This window comes from Schistocerca nitens, chromosome 8 (assembly GCF_023898315.1).
Source record: "Schistocerca nitens isolate TAMUIC-IGC-003100 chromosome 8, iqSchNite1.1, whole genome shotgun sequence".
In the NCBI taxonomy this organism is placed as follows: Eukaryota; Metazoa; Arthropoda; class Insecta; order Orthoptera; family Acrididae; genus Schistocerca; species Schistocerca nitens.
This window is the reverse complement of record NC_064621.1, coordinates 251139297-251160458: the sequence shown is the minus strand read 5'-3', so window position 1 is coordinate 251160458 and position 21162 is coordinate 251139297. Positions and strand designations below refer to the sequence as shown.

General features: G+C 42.5%; 1 protein-coding gene across 1 annotated transcript in view; it reads left to right on the top strand.

Annotated features, from left to right (window-relative positions):
- Nucleotides 1–21162, top strand: part of LOC126199508 (mucin-5AC) — an 846751-nt gene that overhangs the window by 438187 nt on the left and 387402 nt on the right. The window contains exon 5 of the mRNA XM_049936430.1: nt 13609–13727. Coding sequence (XP_049792387.1) covers nt 13691–13727 — 37 coding nt within the window. The 5' untranslated portion in view covers nt 13609–13690. The remainder of the gene's footprint in view (nt 1–13608; nt 13728–21162) is intronic.

Genomic DNA, 21162 nt, shown 5'->3' with positions numbered 1-21162 from the left:
CGCAGTTGTAAGTAACTAGTTTTTTCGAGGCGGGAGCCTGCGAGCTTTGTGTAACGGTAGGTTTTGTTTCCCTCTGTGGGGAATCTCTTTTCGTATCAATCGCCTGTCAGGAATTCAGCAAACAATCGAGCTATTGACATTTTCGAAATACTTTCGAGTTCTTTTCAATCACAGCAAAACCGTGGACAACGGTAAAATACGCGAATTTCGAGTGCACCAGCATCGCAAATGTCAACATTCTACGGAGCCGCAAAAACTCATTGTTTAGAGTACACCGAGTTATTCGGTAAATACCGCAATGAGGACAGAACTTGATATTCCCCTTCGTTCACCGTGCTTTATTTCACAACGCGCTACATTTCGTTAGCAGCTTCCTATTGCATAATGCGATGATGAGCCAAAACAGTGTGACCACTGCCCACCGCGAAATGGAATGCGCCTGATGGCGTTCCGAAAATGCGACGAGGTGAAGAAAGTGTACACTAAAGTGACGGAAGTCGTGACATAGCGATATGCACGTATACAGATGTCGGTAGGATCGGTTAGGCAAGGTGTAAACGTGCAGGGCACTAGGTGAGCGGTTATTTGTACTTAGGTGATTTATCTGAAATAGTTTACGCCGTTGTTGTGACTGCACTACAGGAATTAAGACTATGAACGCGAATGGTAATTGGAGCTTGACGCTTGGGATGTTCCCTTTCGGAAATCGTAAGGGAATTCCATATTCCGAGATTTACGGTATCAAGAATATGCCGAGAATACCAATTTTGGCATTGCCTCTCACCGCAAACAACTCAGAGGCCGACGGCCTTCACTTAAAGATCGAGAGCGGCCGCGTTTGCGTAGAGTCGTCAGTACTAACAGACAAGCAACACTGCGCGAAAGAATCGGAGACGTAAATATCGGACGTACGACGATCGTATCCGTTAGGATAATGCGGCGAAATCTGGCATAATAGGCTGTGGCAGTAGGTGACCAACACGAGTAACTGTACGACATTGTATGCAGCGCCTCCCCTGGGCTCGTGATCATACCGGTTGGACCGTAGACCACTGGAAAACCGTGACTTGGCCAGATGAGTCCCTACTTCAGTGGGTAAGAGTTGATAGTAAGCGTCGAGTGGGACGCAGACCCCACGAAGCCACGAACCCAAGTTGTCAACAAGGCACTGTGCAAGTAGTGGTGGCTCTGTATTGGTGTGGGCTGTTTTTACATGGAATGGGCTAGGTCGTCTTGTCCAACTGAACAGATCATTGACTTAAATGGTTATGTTCGGCTACTTTGCGACCATTTGCAGCCATTCATTGACTTTATGATCCCAAACGCCTCTTTGGACCACAATGGTTCACGTTTGGTTCGAAGAATATTCTGAATAATTCGAGCGAATGATTTTTTCACCCAGATCACCCGACATCAATCCCATCCAACAGTTATGGAACGTAATCGAGAGGTCTGTTTGTGCACAAAATTCTTCACTGATAGCATTTTCGTAATTATGTACGGCTATAGAAGCAACTTCGCTCAGTATTACTATACGGAACTTCCACCGACTTGTTGCGTCCATGCCACGTCCAGTTGCCGCACTACACCGGGCAAAAGGAGGACCGCCACGATATTAGGAGGTATTCCATGGCTTTTGTCACCTCAGTGTATAAGCGGAAAAGCGAAGAATGGCGCATAATTGTAGTGACGATAAGAGGCGCAGTCGGGAAATTCTACTGACAAAGCGAATTTGTCAGAGGGCAGTTTCTTACTGGTCAGCTCGTGGGAACGTGCGTTTCGGAGACGACAAAGACGGTCGGTTGTTCACGTGCTACTATCGTGAGCATTTAGGGAAGTGGTTGAAGGACGTTGAAACCACAAGGGGGCGAGAAATTGTTACACGTGTCCATCCATCATTACGGAACATCGGGAACGGAGGTTTACCCATTCGGTTAAGCAGAGTAGGCTGCGATCTGTGGCAGATATGACGATAGAGTCCAGTGCTGGTGCAGGCACAAGTGTTTCGGAGCACACCGTTCAGCTCATATTGCTGAAAACGGGTTTCTTGAGCAGATGACCCTTCGTGTTCTCATGTTCACCCAATGACTTTGTTACTTGTTATTCCACAAGGTCATCGAGATTTGGCCGTCGATCAGTGGAAACATGTCGTGTAGTCGGACTTATCTCGGTTCTTGTTACACTGAACCGATTATTGTGTCCGACTATGTGGTCATCTTGGCGAACAGCTGTTCGAAACATACAGCACGCTACAGTCGCTTGGCGGTTGGCGCAATATTACGCTATAGGGAACAGTCACCTAGGCTTTCATGATCTGTGGAAGCAATCTAAGGCGCCTTTGGACGACGCGAACATCGTTGGACGCCATTTGCATCCCTTATAGCTTAATGTCTTTCCGGACAGTGACGACGTCATCTTCCAGGAGGCCGCCTGTCCAAGTCACAAGGTCAGAACCGTGCTAATGCGGTTATAGGGGCATGCTAGTGAAGTCACGACTATGTCTTGACCTATTCATAGCATGATCAGACACATCTTAATCAGATGCCAGCTCCTCGACGTCCGTAGTTTACTGGAATTAGATGACCTGTTCACATCAGGCGTACCCATCAGGTACTGTGGGCCTCCGGGCACCTACCAAGGACTTTCAGGGTCCATGCCACGCACAATGACTGCTGTGTTGCTTTCCAAGACTGGTCCAACATGCTATTATGCAGGTGGTTGCTGATATTTTGAGTCATCGGTGTATTTAAAATGTTCGTCGTTTCGTATTCCCCAATCTCACCACGGTCCACATTTCACATTGTTGTGCTATACTTACATCCATCACGACTCATATGACAACTATTTTGATACGATCCAAAAATTACTTCCGGTGAAAACTACGCTGTTCGCTCATAACACTCTCTCTTCATTCCTAGACGTGGTCGGATTACCGTGGGTCCATATCATTCATATATACAAGTCATTACCGGAGACGATAAAGGCCATATGTAACAGAAAGACTCGAAGTCTTATCGGGCGCACAGTTTTAATCTGACACGAAGTTTCATACCAACGCACACTCCGCTACAGAATGGAAATATCATTCTGGAAACATCCCACAGGCTGTGCTTAAGCCAGGTCTCAGGAATAACCTTTCTTCCAGGAGTGCTGCTCTTGCAAGTTACGCAGGAGAACTTCTGTGAAATTTGGAAAGTAAGAGATGAGGCACTAACGGATGTCAAACTGTGAGGACGGGTCATGGATCGTGCTTGGGTAGTTCAGTCGGTGGAGTACTTGTAATCAAAAGGCTAAGGTCCAAGGTTCGAGTCCTGATCCGGCATATAGTTTTAATCTGCTAGGAAGTTTCAACAGGAAGTACCGAGTACTGCTCTACGGCCTTCGAAATTGTAGCCTGACTCTATCCCACTTAGCTATGGGGCCACAATCCTTAGCCCATAACCTAAATAAATAAAAGGAAAAAGTAATCTTTGTACAGAATGGAGATTTGGTCTCTAGAATTCTGCTTTGGTTCGCTCAGTGAGAACGTTGAGGTCGAACACAGTACCAGCAGAAGAAGGCGATGAGCTATCTGATGCCGACCCGGTGATGTGAGTTCTCCGTCGCCGTGCAGAATAGCAACAGCTGCTTGCCGACGTACGACTGCTGCCCTGGCGATGGCGGCCGTTCGGGCGTCAATGGATTCCGTCGGGGGACCAATCTCGCTGCCGATCGCTGCCTGGGAAGCTCGCTTCGTGCCAACACCCAGCATTCCTACCCGCCTGCGGGCTACGTCTCAGCAACACCCGTTGCTCTGTTCGCTGCTTCACCGTGACCCGATGGGTACCCAACGACAGCGACTTCTATCACGACATGAAAGGGAATTTCTGCATCCATCACTCATTTCGGCAAGCCTTTTGCACACAGAAAACAAAAAAGTGTTATGAAAGAACTGCTAGTAAATTTAAGCGTTTCGAAAACGAATTCTCATTTTCCTGTGTAAATTCTTTAAATATTAACCTGACACAATAATTTTTTATACATGTGTTTATCTCTTTATTGGTCCTTCATCAACCAGCTTTCTAAATTGTCCATTTCTTTACACATTACTTTTTTAAACAAGTACAACAAAAGAATAACACAATATTTAAATTGCCATTTCTTTGAACACCTAGTATATATTCGTATAATGACCATGTTAGCTGCTGCCGGACGACCGCAATCCTGTGAGTGTTCTTTTGCAACTGTATCTTTGTAACCTATTACTGTTTCACTTAACTTAAGAAAAAAGTGAAGTACTGGTAATAATAAGACAGATCCAATGTTAGTCTCATTTTCGTACGATATCCTGCGAATCATGGATGATGAGTAAGGTCAGGTTTCACATTCCTTGATTTCCATAAAGCTTTTGACACGCAATGCCCCACTGAAGACTGTTAACAAGGGTGTAAGCATACGCAAACTTTTCTCAGAAAATTGAATAGCTCGAAAAGTTTTTAAGCAAGAGAGACCAGTACATTATATTGGACGGCGAATGCCCGTCAAAGACCAGGGTACCGTCAGAAGTGCCCTGTGCAAAGCAGATAGGACTGCTCTTTTCCTTTACATACGTAGACGATCTGAGGGATAGGGTATACATTGGTCTGGAACAGTTTGCTAATTACGCTGTAGTACACTGAAATGTGTCGTCGGTGAGCGATTTGGACAGAATTTCTCTTTCAGTTGATGAATGGTAGCTTGCTCTAAATTTAGGAAAGTGTAAATGAATAGAAAAAACAGTCATGTAATGTTCGAATAGAGTATTAGTGGTCTGCAGCTTAACACAGTCACTTGAACTAAATGTCTAAGCGTTAAGGTGCAAAGCAATGTGAACTGGAAAAAGCACGTGAGATTGGTAGTGGCGAAGGCGAGAGGTCAGTTTCGGTTTACTAGGAGAATGATAGGAATGTGTAGCCTATCTAAGAAGGAGATCGCGAATATAACACTTGTGCTAAAAGTTCTCAAGTGCTGTTAGAGTCTTTGAGGTTCACGACAGGTCAGGTTAAAGGAAGATATCGAAGCACTTCACAGGCATGGTGCCAGACAAGATACCGGTAGGTTGGTTCACCACGCGCGAATCACGAAAATGCTCAGTGAACTCAAATGGGAATCCCTCGACAGAAGACGACGTTTCTTTCGCGAAACACTGTTGAAAGAGCTAAGAGAACCAAAATTTGCCACTGAATACAGAACGATTTAATCTCGCTTAAGGGTCACGAAGACAAAATAAGAGAAATTACGGCTCGTGCGTACAGATAGTCGTATTTCCCGCGTTACATTTGCGAGGAGAACAGGAAAGAGAATGACTAATTCACCATGCCCCATATGGTGGTTTATGGAGTATGCGTAGATATATACGAAGATATAAAAAGTGAGAGAGAGGACGAATGGGAAGAGCAATAGAAGGAAGAAAAAGAGGAAATTTGTCATTATTATTAAAATAGTTATAACCGATGTGACTAGTTTTATGTTACATCGTAGTGAATTTCTGCACACTATCCGATGGAAGCTCGGAGGGGGGTGGGGTGGGGGGGGGGGGGGGGGAGAGAGACAACTCGGATTCCTTCTTTTTGCTCGACAGGTAATTCACTTGTAAACATCGTCAGGATCTTTTCTAAGGAACCATTCGTAGCTGAGTGATAGCACATTCTATTTCCACTCCATCTTTCAGCAAATATCGTTCTATGATATTAAAATGAGTATTGTATGTAATTCAGGCACTGACGGTGCAAGTAAAACCTATGCACTGTTTGGACTGTTGTTATGAACGGCAGCACAGTTTCACGCAGATTTGATTGACTATGTTATTGTGAGTTATTTGTGAGTCCTCTGGCGGTACACGGAAACTCACTGGTATTATTTCACGATGCTGCATTTTTCATGACATAATTAAAATGCAACACTCAGGCTGGACTAACAGCTGATGTGTCTGTTGCAAGTGACAGATTAAATTATTTTCACGAATGTGTGAAGTGACGTTAATGTGGTGGTGCTAAAGCCAACATGTAGTCAGATTGCATCATCCAAGCGAGTGGAGCGAGTCATAAAATCTGCAAACAAAAAACGGGGAGCTTCATCCTGTACTACTGTAAGCATTAAACCTTCTTGTAATCTGTCAAACTTAAGGCCTCCTATCCCCACCCAACGCCAACCCCTACCGGGCGTAGTACGTGGTACTTATTCCATGTTACCAGGTAATATTTATAATGACCTGGGGTATTAAACTGCGTAGTTCTTTAACTGTATTTTTCTTTGCGTATTTGTGTAAGAGAACTTTTAAAAAATATTTCGCAGTTTACAATAAGCTGTAAGGGTATCAAACATTATTCCTATCCTTCAGACTGTTTAAAAAATATACACATTTAGCTACATATGTGTTTATAACACACAACTATTCTTTTTTTAAACTCATTTATTAGATTTGACGCTACCGGCACCGACCTTTCACCATTCATCTGGGTTGGTTACACATTCCAAGTTACCAAGGAATACGTCTCTCTCGTTAAGGTTAGGAAGCAAAGGAAATGCTCCGTAAGACGCTCAGCACTAACGGAAGTAATTAAGTTCAAAAAAATGGTTCAAATGGCTCTGAGCACTATGGGACTCAACTTCTGAGGTCATTAGTCCCCTAGAACTTAGAACTAGTTAAACCTAACTAACCTAAGGACATCACAAACATCCATGCCCGAGGCAGGATTCGAACCTGCGACCGTAGCAGTCGCGCAGTAATTAAGTGTTGTTGTGAAGAGGCATCTGACGATAACCAGACGCACAACTTGTATTGTTGATATGTCATAATGTAAAATCCATGATGAAATGAAATGCGTTGTCTTCTTCTGGTTCTTCCCTTTCAAGGTATTATCGACAATGTGATCCACTCCAGCTCGCGTCATACCCATGTCTCTAAGTCTTCCGATACTTGACTGATCAACAAAAAGACAATGGAAAATATCCTCCAATCCACGGCCAGGACAGGAATGAGAAATGGTTCCTTTGTTACAAAGCGCGTTGCTCAGCTATTGCGATAACATTGAAATGCCGTTCTACAACGTGTCAAATGGCCACAATCGCTGTAATACAATTCATTTATGTATGATTGTTCTAGCGAAATTTGTATTTTATACATTATGTTTTAAACAACCGTTACTGAGATAACTCCCGTCGAATATGTAAATAAAATAACTCATAAGAAATTAATTTTAATCATGTATGACGACCTTGGGAATCCCACTTGATTTGTGCTACTTTTTCCAGTGTCTACACGAGTGATTTTTGATGATTTCTTGCGTCAGTGTTGCAACGTGTCAAAGCTTCAAAAAGATAGGTAAATCTGTCTGGGAGGACTATACACGTAAAAGCTATATCTGAACGAAGGGAGGTTTCCTAGATGCCTCATGACGAAGTTTTTAGTCACTTGAATTAATTTACCGGCCGGTGTGGCCGAGCGGTTCTAGGCGCTTCAGTCTGGAACCGCGCGACCGCTACGGTCGCAGGTTCGAATCCTGCCTCGGGCATGGATGTGTGTGATGTCCTTAGGTTAGTTAGGTTTAAGTAGTTCTAAGTTCTAGGGGACTGATGACCTCAGATGTTAAGTCCCATAGTGCTCAGAGTCATTTTATCAATTAATTTAATTAAACCATACATTCATTGCGTCCGGAATAGGGGAAAGGTTTTACTTAGTACAAAACCACCAAATCAACGTACGGTGCAACACAATATTATTTCAGATCAAGCGACTTAACATATGAAATCCACACGGTGTAAACACTACACGCGATATAAAGAAGATTTTAAATGAAGCTATTTTAGGTAGCCTCTTGCAGTAGGTGTTCACGACAGTAGTACGTGAACATCCGACCAGTTTCGTTCACAGGCTCGCCATAATAATAATCTGTACTTTGTCAAAGTCGCTATCTCAATGGCTTTCCCAATTTGCGTCACATTTCTTCGCTAGGATAAACCGTGTCTGCTCCGCTTACATACTTTGTTACCGCCTCACGTGTCCGCAGCGCCACCAGGCGGCATCCAACGTCGTGGTGGTGTGTGGTCATAATGTTTTAGCTGTTCAGTGGATATTGGCATTAGAGTCGCACTACGTTACATATATGCTGCAGCAATGTCCTCAAAAGGAAACTTTCTGATCGCATCTTATAGAAGTGAAGTACTTTGTAATGATATCCCTGATGTCGACACAGGTTGATACACAACTGGCCATTAAAATTTCTACACCAAGAAGAAATGCAGATGATAAACGGGTATTCATTGGACAAATATATTATACTACCACTGACATGTGATTACATTTTCACGAAATTTGGGTGTATAGATCCTGAGAAATCAGTACCCAGAAAAATCACCTCTGGCCTGGCGTAATAAGGGCCTTGATACGCCTCGGTATTGCGTCAAAGAGAGCTTGGATGGCGTGTACAGGTACAGCTGCCCATGCAGTTTCAACAGGATACCACAGTTCATCAAGAGTAGTGACTGGCGTATAGTGACGAGACAGTTGTTCGGCCACCACTGACCAGACTTTTTCAGTTGGTGAGAGATCTGGAGAATGTACTGGCCAGGGCAGGAGGCGAACGTTTTCTGTACCCAGAAAGGCCCGTACAGGACCTGCACCATCCGATCGTCCATTATCCTGCTGAAATGTAGGGTTTTGCAGGGATCGAATGAAGGGTAGGGCCACGGGTCGTAACACATCGGAAATGTAACGTTCACTGTTCAAAGTGCCGTCAGTGCTAACAAGAGGTTTGCGAGACGTGTAACCAATGGCACCCCATACCATCACGCCGGGTGATACGCCAGTATGGCGATGACGATTACACGCTTCCAATGTGCGTTCACCGCGATGTCGCCAAACACGGATGCGACCATCATGATGCTTTAAACAGAACCTGGATTCATCCGAAAACATGACGTTTTGCCATTCGTGCACCCAGGTTCTTCGTTGAGTACACCGACGCAGGCGCTCCTGTCTGTGATGTAGCGTCAAGGGTAACCGCAACCATGGTCTCCGAGCTGATAGTCCATGCTGCTGCAAACGTCGCCGAACTGTACGTGCAGATGGTTGTTGTCTTGCAAACGTCTTCATCTGTTGACTCAGGGATCGAGACGTGGCTGCACGATCCGTTACACCGATGCGGATAAGATGCCTGTCATGTCGACTGCTAGTGATACGAGGCCGTTGGGATCCAGCACGGCGCTCCGTATTACTCTCCTGAACCCACCGATTCCATATTCTGCTAACAGTCATTGGATCACGACCAACGCGAGCAGCAATGTCGCGATACGATAAATCGCAATCGCTAGTGGCTACAATGCGACCATTTTCAAAGTCGGAAACGTGATGGTACGCATTTCTCCTTCTTACACGAGGCATCACAACAACGTTTCACCAGGCAAACGCCGGTCAAGTGCTGTTGGTGTATGAGAAATCGGTTGGAAACTTTCCTCATGTCAGCACGTTGTAGGTGTCGCCACCGGCGCCAACCTTGTGTGAATGCTCTGAAAAGCTAATCATTTGCATAACGCAGCATCTTCTACCTGTCGGTTAAATTTCGCGTCTGTAGCACGTCATCTTCGTGGTGTACCAATTTTAATGGGCAGTAGTGTATATGCTGCAGCAATGTCATCAAAATGAAACTTTCTGATCGCGTCTTATAGTAGTGAAGTACTTCGTAATGTTATCCCTGATGTCAACAATAGGTTGGTACATGTATGCACCTGATGCCGTAAGGATACCCAGTTTTTGTAATATTTCTTTACAGTGAGCCCCACTTATTATTATAACGCCTGTAGACAGTTCGAAAAAAGTGGCAATGTTTTGAGGCTTTGATTCGCAGAAAAGAATCTCCACTTTATATTTTCGTAGTGATAAAACGTTGTGACGTCGCGTCGTAGTTTCCAGTAGTAAGCGCCATTCTCAGAGCTAGCGATCTGACAGTGCAGCGGCTGCGAGTTGGCCTAACTCGGCGCCGTCCGCCGGTAATTGCTTGCGTTGTACGACAACGCAGCTGCTACCGCCACCGCCATTGTCTGCCTCGACACAGTGGCCCTCCGGATGTCGCTCAAGGCTTCTGCGGCGTATCTCGGTGCCGCACAAGGTCCACCGCGTGGCGTGTAGTGTGTAGCGGTGGAAGCCCGGCTGGCTGCTCCCTGCGCCCTAGGCGGGGCCACGATGCTATCCGCAGCGCCCTCTGAGGCTGACGTTGCGTCAGGCGCGGCCCGGAACACTGCGCCCCTGGTGGGACCGCTCTCACGCAGCGCAGCGCACCGCAGGTAGACGGAACGCTCTGCCCCTCCGCCGCTGTCGCCTCAGTGCCGCGGGCTCCGCCACTCGACGTGTGTCCCAGCGACGGCTCGCTGCCCGTAAGTACCGCACTGCACGTATCCGGCACCTCACCTTCGCTCAGTGGGCCGTCGCCCTTATTTGCGCTATCCGCATTTCCGCATCAACAGGAACTCCGCCAGTCCAAAAAGTTTCGACAGTCGATTAATAAAAAAAAAAAATAACAAGTGTCGGTTCTAATGCTTCAGGTGTTGTATATATTCGCCCTCCATTTGGGTGTAATGCACTGAACGTTCATGTGCAGATACCAGAAAGTGCTTCTTTGGGATGTTCGAATACAGGTCACGTGGGCTTGAATGTCGGTTATGTTCTCAAAACTCTGAACTTTCATCTGAATTTCTGCACTTTCTCATTTTGTGATAGGGTCTTACTGATAACATCAAGTCTCGTGACCCGTGTTTTGTTCCCAGAAAAGAATTTTCCGCATTTTCAGTTTCAGCCAAGTTGCAGTAGGGGTCCATAGGTTATTGTTTTCGTGCAGAGTCAGAGTGTGGGAAAAACTTGGAGCACACTTTTCTCTACCTCAAGACATGCTGGATAATGTCTTGAAAACTTGATTTAGAGATAATGCTCCATTCCCATTTGTGGAACAACTACTTTGATACACTGTCGCTGCACGTCTACCGCTTGACATTAGCGTTGTATCTATTAAAATTATATATTAATTAAATATTAAATTAAATATGAATTAGTTAAAACATTAACTGTATACAAAATTAATTTATTACATACAAATGTATTTATTATTTAAATACATTCCAGTCACTGTCCTCAGATTTTATAGCCTCTACAGCTACCTCAGGTACTATACTAGTTTCTCCCTGATGTCCTAGCATTATGTCCCTTGCTCTTGTCAGTGTTTTCCATACGTACCTTATCAGTCCACCGAATTTTCGACAGTCTTCTGCTGCCCTACATCTCAAACACTTACTTTCTCTGCTGTCCCGGTCTTCCCACTGTCCATGACTCAATTCCATATACTACTGTACTCCAGACGTAAATTCCCAGAAATTTCTTCCTCAGTTTAAGGTCTTTGTTTTTCACTAGTAGACTTATCTTGTCCAAGAATGGGCCCTTTGCCCATGATGGTCTTCGGCTTAAATTCTCCTTCCTTTGTCCGTCATGCGTAATTTTGCTACCACTGTACAGAATTCCTCGTGGTTTCCAGTTCTCCTACTCCTTTCGCCTTTTTTAGGTTGACTCTCAGTTCGTAGTAAGTCCTCATAGACTGTGCAATTTAGATGACCTGTATTCGACGAAGTCTGGTGACCATTATACTGAGAGCTTCGCATATCCCGTGTAACGATCATATAAATTAAGTACGGGAGGTTAAGGCACAGTCAGACGAGTCATTTTTTGCACGACATAAACATATGGAATGAGATAAAAAGTCTTTAATATTGGTAGGATTTACTCTGCACCATGAGGTGTACTGTGACTGGCGGAGTATGTATGTAAATGTAGATGTAGTTCAAGTGGTTCATATGGCTCTAAGCACTATGGGACTTAACATGTGATCGTCATCAGTCCCCTAGACTTAGTACTATTTAAATCTAACCAACCTAAGGACATGACACATATCCACTAACGAGGCAGGATTCGAACCTGCGGCCGCAGCAGCAGCGCGGTTCCAGAGTGAAGCGCCTAGAGCCGCTCGGCCACAGTGGCCGGCTAGATGTAGTATTCAACTTCACGGTTTTGTCCCTGAAAATGGAATGCTTTTCCAGTTACAAAACCCGGTCAATTGTTTAAAATACTCAAACGACTATGAATTAGCAAGTGCGTTGTGAGCTGTGCAGAGAGCACCACTATGTCTCAAGTGGCGCCGAATGTTTATGATCCTGACAAGCGACACATTTTCGGTAACAAGTAATCGATCATTATAATTCGTCTTCTAGAGAAAATTTGTCATTCATATTTTATTTCATGTTCTTCTGAGGATCAGTAATATATATTATTGATTAATCACAACATAGTAAAATTGTCCTTCATTAGTCCTCGAAGAAATGTGGAGTTTTCGTAAATTAATGAGTCATCAGGGATGCATTTCGATGAGCAGTTTTTATGAGCCCGAAGTCATAAATACTTTGTCTGTTATTTTCTCCGCCCTCATAGCGGTAGTCAGTTTGCTACCGTGGGATGATGGTTTTGGTAAAGACACCAGCAATTGCCGCAGTGGTTTTTTTAAAATGCTCGATGCTTGTGTTACACGAGGATGTGGTTAAAGGTAATGCCTCCGAATATTTTATGCTCAAACTCTTAATCTTTTTAAATAAAACGACTGTTGTTAACACTCTACACCTCTATTCTTCATGTCCATATATTTCTAAACATAATCACCATGGTGACGAACACATTTCTCCCAACGAGAAACCAGTTTGTTGATATCGTCACTGCTCGACTTTTGTTTACGGAGCCGTAACCTTACTTCTGCTTGCACCGCTTGATCAAAATGAACTTCTCGAAGTAATTGTTCTGGAAACAGATGAAAATTGGATGGCCCATAGTCTGGACTGTATGGGGAATAATAGATGACAGTGAACCCAAGGCGGTGGATTGTTGCAGATCTCGCAGCGTTGGTGTGTGGCTTGGAATTGTCATGCTGAAGGAGGGAGTGCTCCATATGTGCATCAACACTCCGAATTATTGCACCCAGTTTCTCGCCCAGTGTCATAGTTACACTGCAACCCGTCATGTTACACGAGACAATTCGGAACCCTCTAGCGGCAGAGGGTTATAAATATGTAGACATAAAGAATAAAGACGCAGAATGGTAAAAACGTTTGTTTTATTTAAAAAATTTTGGCAGTTTCACATATAAAATTCGGAGGCATTGCTTTTCAACACGCCAATGTAAGTGTGTGCTCCGCAAATTTGCATCCTTCAACTGATGTCACTCATAATGCCCATGCGGAGTGTAAACAGTAGCTGTGTAAGAAGAAAAAAAACAGCTATTGCAGAACTTCTGCTATCACCCCCAAACTGTTGCGAGCTGCGTGCTCCATTCTGTCTCTCGGCGTGTAGAGTTAATAGTGGAGACGCCCGTTTAAAAACTTCGAAAGCGATGGAAAGATTTTAAAAAAATTCTGTGGCTTAGGACACAGTAACAGAGAAAAACTCTAGAGTTGATGAATTCTACAAAAAAGACAAGTTTGTTATATTTCGGACACTAGCACTTTGATTTCTATAAGTGTTTCACTAAGACAAGGGAATTAATTAGTATGTCCTTCTTCCAACAGGTTACCGGAGCAGTCGACCACACGCGGCTGCGTGCAGATAATGTGCTAAGTGTCTCTTCCTTCAAGTGGAAAAGAATTAACAATGGATACCCTCGTCTTCATCATCTGTCTTCTTCAAGGTAAGAACAGCAATACTACACTCTTCTCATAAGTAGAATTAGTGGAACATCCTTCGTATGTAATTTGAAAAAGATGCTGCCGAAGGAATGCTTTTCAAAATTATTATACAGTGGAGATGTTAAGTCGCAGAGAGGCACAACAAAAAGACTGTCACACAAAAATCGACAACAGACACACACACACACACACACACACACACACACACACACACACACACAGCTCGCACACACATGACCACAATCTCTGGTAGCTGAAGGCCCCCTGGATTTTCTATTGTTTGAATAATACTTCACAAGCAGGCTACACCGCGAATTTAATTAAGGCTGTATGATTTCTTATATGTGGATGGCGACCGTAAACTGTCAGTAGAATAAGAAATTAAAATGTAAAATTAGGTATTAAGGTACTGATGATATTGCGTTGTATTATAAATCGCTTTACTGCATATTCCTAGACAGTAAATTTCACTTTCTTGAAGTTTCTACTAGCTGAATGTGGCTCAGACACAGGTTACTGGACGCAGTGGAAAAAGGGGGAAAAATTTCGTTGCTCACATCAACGTATCATCAAGATTCATTCTTAGCACGCAAAACGAAGCCCGTAGTATGACGGATGGTGCACGATGTTCTGTCGACATTCCGTGCACCACTTCGTGATACATTCCTCTGCGCTGCATGGGAAAGACAAGTCTCTATTTCCTTTAAATATCAAAACTCCTGAAGTTTTATCATTTCTGCTTATGTCCCATCAGGAAGGAAACAAAAAGTATGACGTTCTTGCAAGATTAAGAGGCTCTCTTTCCCTTTAATGCAGTTTTTCCCGTAACGATAAACGTTTGCTCTGTGAAAAGCCCAACAACGAGTTAAGGAATTTAATGATTTTCTTTTTGGAACAATATATCTAGGACCGGACTGACGTCTTCGTAATTTCGAAACCTCGTCATATTTTTTTTTTAAATTCATGCTTAGTAAATCGCGTTAAATATGGACCACGACACAGGAGAAGTAATCAAGAACAAGTCATATCTTCTGAGAGAAGCTCCACTATTTGAAATCCTCCTTCACAGTAAACTACAGTTCATCCTGCCTCAAGCCTGCTTCTTCTACATCTTTCTTCCTATCGTTAGATTCGCTATTCCGTAAGACATTGCTCTTAACCACCATGAGATAGTCGTTTAAAAGCTATGCTTCTGTATACACAGGGTGTTCCGAAATTTCCGTAACAAACATCGAGGACTTGGAGAGGGCAGTGGGTACATAATATTTGGAGTAGGAACGCATGACCGACGGATTCCACTTCTGCTTGTGTAACTGATTTACGGAAGACGCAGTACAATTATTAGGTCACAGCTCGAAAGGAAACATAAGGAAACATCAATTTATCGATTAAGTACATTTGTTTGTATTAACACTTAAACATTACGTGTTTGCATGATTCCAAAACTAAATAGAACCCAGCTGACTGTACGTACAGAACATAATGTTTAAGTGTTCATACAAGCAAATGTGCTTAAGTGATAAATGGATGTTTAGTTGTGTTTACTTTTGAATTGTTACCTAATAATTGTACTGCGTTATGCATAATTCAGTTACTCAAGCAGAAATGTTGAGTTAAACATCCAAATGGAAAACGTCGGACACGGGTTCCACTTCAAAATATTGTCTACTTACTCCCCTCTACAAGCCCTAGAAGTTTGTGACGGAAATTTCCGGACGCCCTATATACAACATATCGCAACTGCTCTTTATCGAATTAATTATATATTAAAATGAAATACAGTATATTAAAGTTATCTCTTTGTTCTCTCCGAGAACAAAACACTCTTTGTCATAAAGTGGGATATTTCTATCGTTTACTGTTTTCCTTCGAAGGCCTTCGATCTTGACAGGGATCACCGTTTCCACAACATAAAAGCAAGATATGTATGTCGCCGAAAAGTCTGATACTTTTGGCAGAAAGCCTAAAATCAGAGAGTCCAAACACTTTTAAAATTCGATTCGTACAAAAGAGATAGGATTCTAAAACGTTTATTTTGTGTCAGGAACCAGAGATCGGAAAATTAAAGTGTGGTACAACAACTATAATGATGGTAACGTGGAAGTTGCCTTTTTGCAATATCCTTACGTTTCATGACAGACAGTTGCCTGACGCATGGATGTTGCTGGCGCAGACTACACTATTTATAGTTCAAAACTGGTTGTTGAAAGTGGAACACAACCTGTTATATGTACATGGATACATGCATTTTACTTATGATGCAATAGGGAACAGAGCCCAGCCATCAAAGAACGTACAGATAAAACTTTAGCATCAGGAGTTATTCTAATTAGGTAATTATGCGAACCTTATCGGCAAACGTTTCTGGCATGTGTTAAGGATCCAGGATACATAAGATGCAGGATGACACTCATGGTAGGCGTGCGGAGCTGATACTATAATAACTGCAATAAATAAATTAAAAGTATCCGCCTTCATATTTACTAAATGGAATAAATTTAATGCCGTCGATGTAAAATCGGATTGCTCGAAACATAGACCGTTGGCCTAAATTTTCGACAAAGAATTGTTAGCAAAATATAATTTGAGCTGACGGAATATTCACTAATAAGCGGCCTTAAATTTGCCGCTGAGATGCATTAGAAGAAGGAGTGTAGGAGCAATAACAGTGGCGGTATCATAAAAAAGTGTGCAAACAATTGATTTAGATGTATTAGAATTCTTATTTCAGTTCTGTTCAACGAAGTTGCAGAACATTAATTAAGACTGCATTCTTATCTTTGAACAGCTGCTATGGGCATTAATGATTGTTGTATTAATAATAATGTAAATATTTGCCGTCATTAGTTCCACATAATCACTCATTTTACAACTTTGTATCATCTCAATAATTTGGACATTAAAATGTTGGGACACCCTGTATACGACACCATTGAAGAAATACTGCACGAAAAATGGCGAACTCCGTGAAGATGCGTTGCTGATTGCTTTAGTAAAAATTAAGTGCCGAAAACAAAGGAAAAAAAAACAAAAAGATTTGAAATGAAGGTAATGGAATATTCGTAGACAATATTTTAAGAGCATTAAGATTTGGTGTATCGATGTGTGAAATATAAACTACAGCAACTTGAGATTACTTAAGTGTTTGATTTCTTGCTGGTGTGACGGAGATTTAACAAACGAAGTTATACCTGCTGGGACGGGCGATGTCAGGTGCTACTCGTTTCTCGTCTAGCCCGCTCTTTCTTCGCCACTCGAGCCGGCAACATTTTATCACCGGGAAGTTTTGTTTGTTAAGAAAGCGCGGAAGACAGCGGCGGGTATTAAAAGGACTAAAAATGCAATTACAACAGACCACAATTTAGAAAGTCGAGTTATGAACCCGTAATAAAAGATATGGAGCCCCATTAATTTCTTTTGCCAGGGGTAAGGAGATTATGAGGCTGCGAAGCAAAAACGTCCTTGGCTGCGGAGCTACAGAGTCCGCGCTCTGAGGATAATAAATAGCAGTAAGGTGGCCAGGATAAATTAACCTGCTGAGAAATATCCACGATGATTAATTTATATTAGAAGTGTTTGCTAAAGCGGGTACATGTTAATTCTGGGAAGGCGATTAAGCTTTTCTTGAGCTAGGACACAGAGGCGTAAAAGTTTCGTCTTTCATTGTCTTTACAGGCACACACCTGCATGGGGATAATTCTTCTACCAGTTGAGTTGCTCTGATAATTACGCTTGACTTTATAAGCAAGATAAAATTCGTAATAATTTAGTCACTAACATCGTGTGAGGCGAAAGCTTACGCACTGCCGATAATAATAATAATAATAATAATAATAATAATAATACACCCGGAAAGACGGCATATGTCACCTGGGAGAGAGTAGATGCAGTGATAATGGTTTCAACGTCATCCTCCAACAGCGAGCGTATTGGCTTGGGTACCAGAGCGCCATATGTGTTTACCTTTTAATAGGGAATGCTCACAACTAGAAGGCTCAGTGTGTTACAACCCAGATAACCATTTCTTTAAAGTCAGTACCGTCATTAGACTGTTGTTTATTTACAGTGTTACATTTACACTTACACAAGCATGATTTCGGCTTCAAATTGCCATTATCAAGTGTTTTCTGAAAGCAGGTTAGACAATAACAGTGAAATACATAACAAGTGATATAATCGTATAACAATCCATATTTGTAATGCTTACTTCCAAATGTTATAAATTGCATAAGATGGTATACTGTCATATTAAAATACACTACTAGACACATTGTCTAAGAGTCGTAATTTCTGGCAGAGCCTACTGCTTGTTCCATTACTGAGTACACTATATTCACTGAATTACAGTTGGCTAAGTGTCAAATTGCCTTGGTCAAGGAAATTCCTGTTACAAGCAGGTGACCTTTTTTTGTCTTTGTACAGGAAAGGTTAGGAACTATTTATTTTCTTTGATGGTTCTTACATCTTTGCAGTACCTGTTTATCTTAGGCAACTTCATTGTATACTAAAACAGGTACGGCAAAGATCTAAGAACCACCAAAGATAATAAATTGTTGCTAACCTTTCCTATCCTACCGGACACTGCACTGAGTCCAAACAAAGACTAAAAGAAAAAAAGTCACCTGTCTGTAACAGGAATTTCTATGACCAAGACAATTTGACACTTTGACACTTAGCCAACCGACATTCAGCCAAGATTGTGTACTCAGTAACGAAACAAAGCAGTAGGCTCCGCCAGAAATATCGACTCTTAGACAATGTGTCTAATAGTGCATTGTAATACGACAGTATGCCATCTTAGGCATTTTATAAGATTTGGGTTGGGTTGTGTTGGGTTGGGGGAAGAGACCAAACAGCGAGGTCATCGGTCTCATCGGATTAGGGAAGGACGGGGAAGGAAATCGGCTGTGCCCTTTCAAAGGAACCATCCCGGCATTTGCTTGGAGCGATTTAGGGAAATCACGGAAAACCTAAATCAGAATGGCCGGACGCGAGTATAACATTTGGAAGTAAGCATTACATATATGGATTGTTATACGGTTATATCACTTGTTATATATTTCACTGTTATTGTCTAACCTGCTTTCAGAAAACACTTGATAATGGCATTTTGAAGCCGAAATCATGATTGTGTAAGTGTAAATGTAACACTGTAAATAAACAATAGTCTAATGGCGGTAATGACTTCAAAGAAATATATTATGACTGTGGCCCCGCATTATGAAAAATTTACCAGACAACCATGCAACGAACACACACTCGTGTCTTCTACAGCGGGCTGAGCGAGTTTGAGAGGTGTCAGATTGTAGCCTCCGACAGGCAGAATGGTCCTTTCGTAGAATGCTACACAAGTTGGATGGGCTGCGTCAGTTGTGTAACGATGTTGGTATTGGTGGTCAAGAGAATATTCTCACACGCGTAGGCAATGGTCTGGACGTCCACGCAGCACAGACGCTCGATAGTATCGTCGTATTGTAAGGGCAGCAGTGGCACATGGTACTGCTCACTCGAACAGGAAAGAGGGCTCGTGAAAGCACGTGAACTGTTGATAACCGGTTACTAGCAGTAAGACTACGGACACGCATACCTCTAGCCCATCTCCCACTCACCCCACAGCATCGACGTGCACGGCTCGACTGGTTCAGTCAGAGGATCAGTTGGAAGATGAAATGGCGCGCCGTGGTCTCCAGCGATGAAAGCGGATTCTGCCTGCGCGAAGTGATGGTTGTCTGCGGGTACGATTTAGACACGATGAGCGCCGTCAGGTATGGTGCATTTATCCATGGTACACTGTAGTCACCCCAGGCGTTGTTGCTGGGGTGCGATAAACTACTCTCCTTCACCTTTGGTGTTTCTGGAGAGGACGCTAACCATAGGTCGGTACGTGCAGAATGTTTTTAGACTCGTTATTTTGCAACTGGAGAATCATTTCTTGTTCCAACCGGATAAAGGTCGCCAACAAACTGACCATGAAATTCAACGTATTCTATAAGACGTGCTACGACTTCCCTGGCCAGCACAAATTTCTGACTTGTCTGGAGTCAACCACGTGTGGGATGTGATGGGCCGAGAAGTGAGTCGTGCGACTTGTCAACCAACAATTCCTACAGAACTATGTGAACAGGTCGAGTAGGCTTGCAGTAACGAATCCCAAGAGAGTATTCGCCATGTGTAGGATCAACCGGGTGCCGGAGTCAGCGCCTGCTTTGGGGCCCTTGGAGGCTACACCACATACTAATATGGATGTTTCAGAGTGGGTCGATACCCAGTGCATCTGAAACGCTTGCGCTATAAATCTGTAAATGTAACCATACTCAATAGGCAATGTTGCAACAATAAATCTTGAGTGAACTGGAAACGTCAAAAAGGATGTACTAATTTATTCCGGCAGTGCAGTCCATGAACTTACATAGGACATACAACACAAGTCAACAGATTACAAGGATTCTTAGCATAAAAATTTTTAATAATTCAGAAGTGACTTTGAGGAACATTAAGAGGGAAAAGAGGCGCGTTTCAAACAAAAGCTGTCATTACCTCCCGAATATCGTCTGTTACTGAAGAACAATGCTTTTAATAGTTTGCTCTAATAACGAGAAACATCTACATTACGTACGCTTCATAATTATTTTACGGATTAAATAATGATGAATCCTAAATGTACTGTTGTTTAACTACTGAAATACAATAACCACAACATAGCTCTTTCTGCAACTTTTCTCCTGCGGACGGGAATCTATTTTCAGCGTCACTCGGCTAGATTCCTTGTATCACACATCACTCAAAGTGTTTGTCATATATATATATATATATATATATATATATATATATATATATATATATATATATATATATATATATATATATATATATATTCAAACTTACTGGTTTAGAGATTCAGCTTCATAATTCTGTATATATGTTGATCTAACAAATCAAACGCTATGTATCAAGAATTACTCGTTCTTAATCAAATTATTTGCGCATAGACGATCATCTACTAACTAAATGATTAAGTTACACAGTAGTTTAAGTATCTTACATATGGTCTAATTACAAATTCATTAGAGAGAAAATATGACAAATGGCTCGAGTAAAATAAAGCAAGTGCTAAGCCATGCTACCTACAGTCGATCGGTATTAATGGTGGCAGGTACACAACAGCGACTACGTGGAGGATCTCTTTTGCTACATGAACGTATATAGACAGGAAAGATATTTTAATTACCAATTCTCTGCCAAGAAGGATGTGAAGATAACTACCAAGACAGATGGTCTATTATTTCTATATGGTTTCGAATGTTGAAACCGCTCACCGTAGAGGCAAATGCACCGTAAGTGCTGATACAGAATATGACGACCATGTTTAGTTAGACGTAAAGGCAGATCAAGAGACTAATATTACAAGAAGGAAACATCAAGAGGAAATATTCTTAA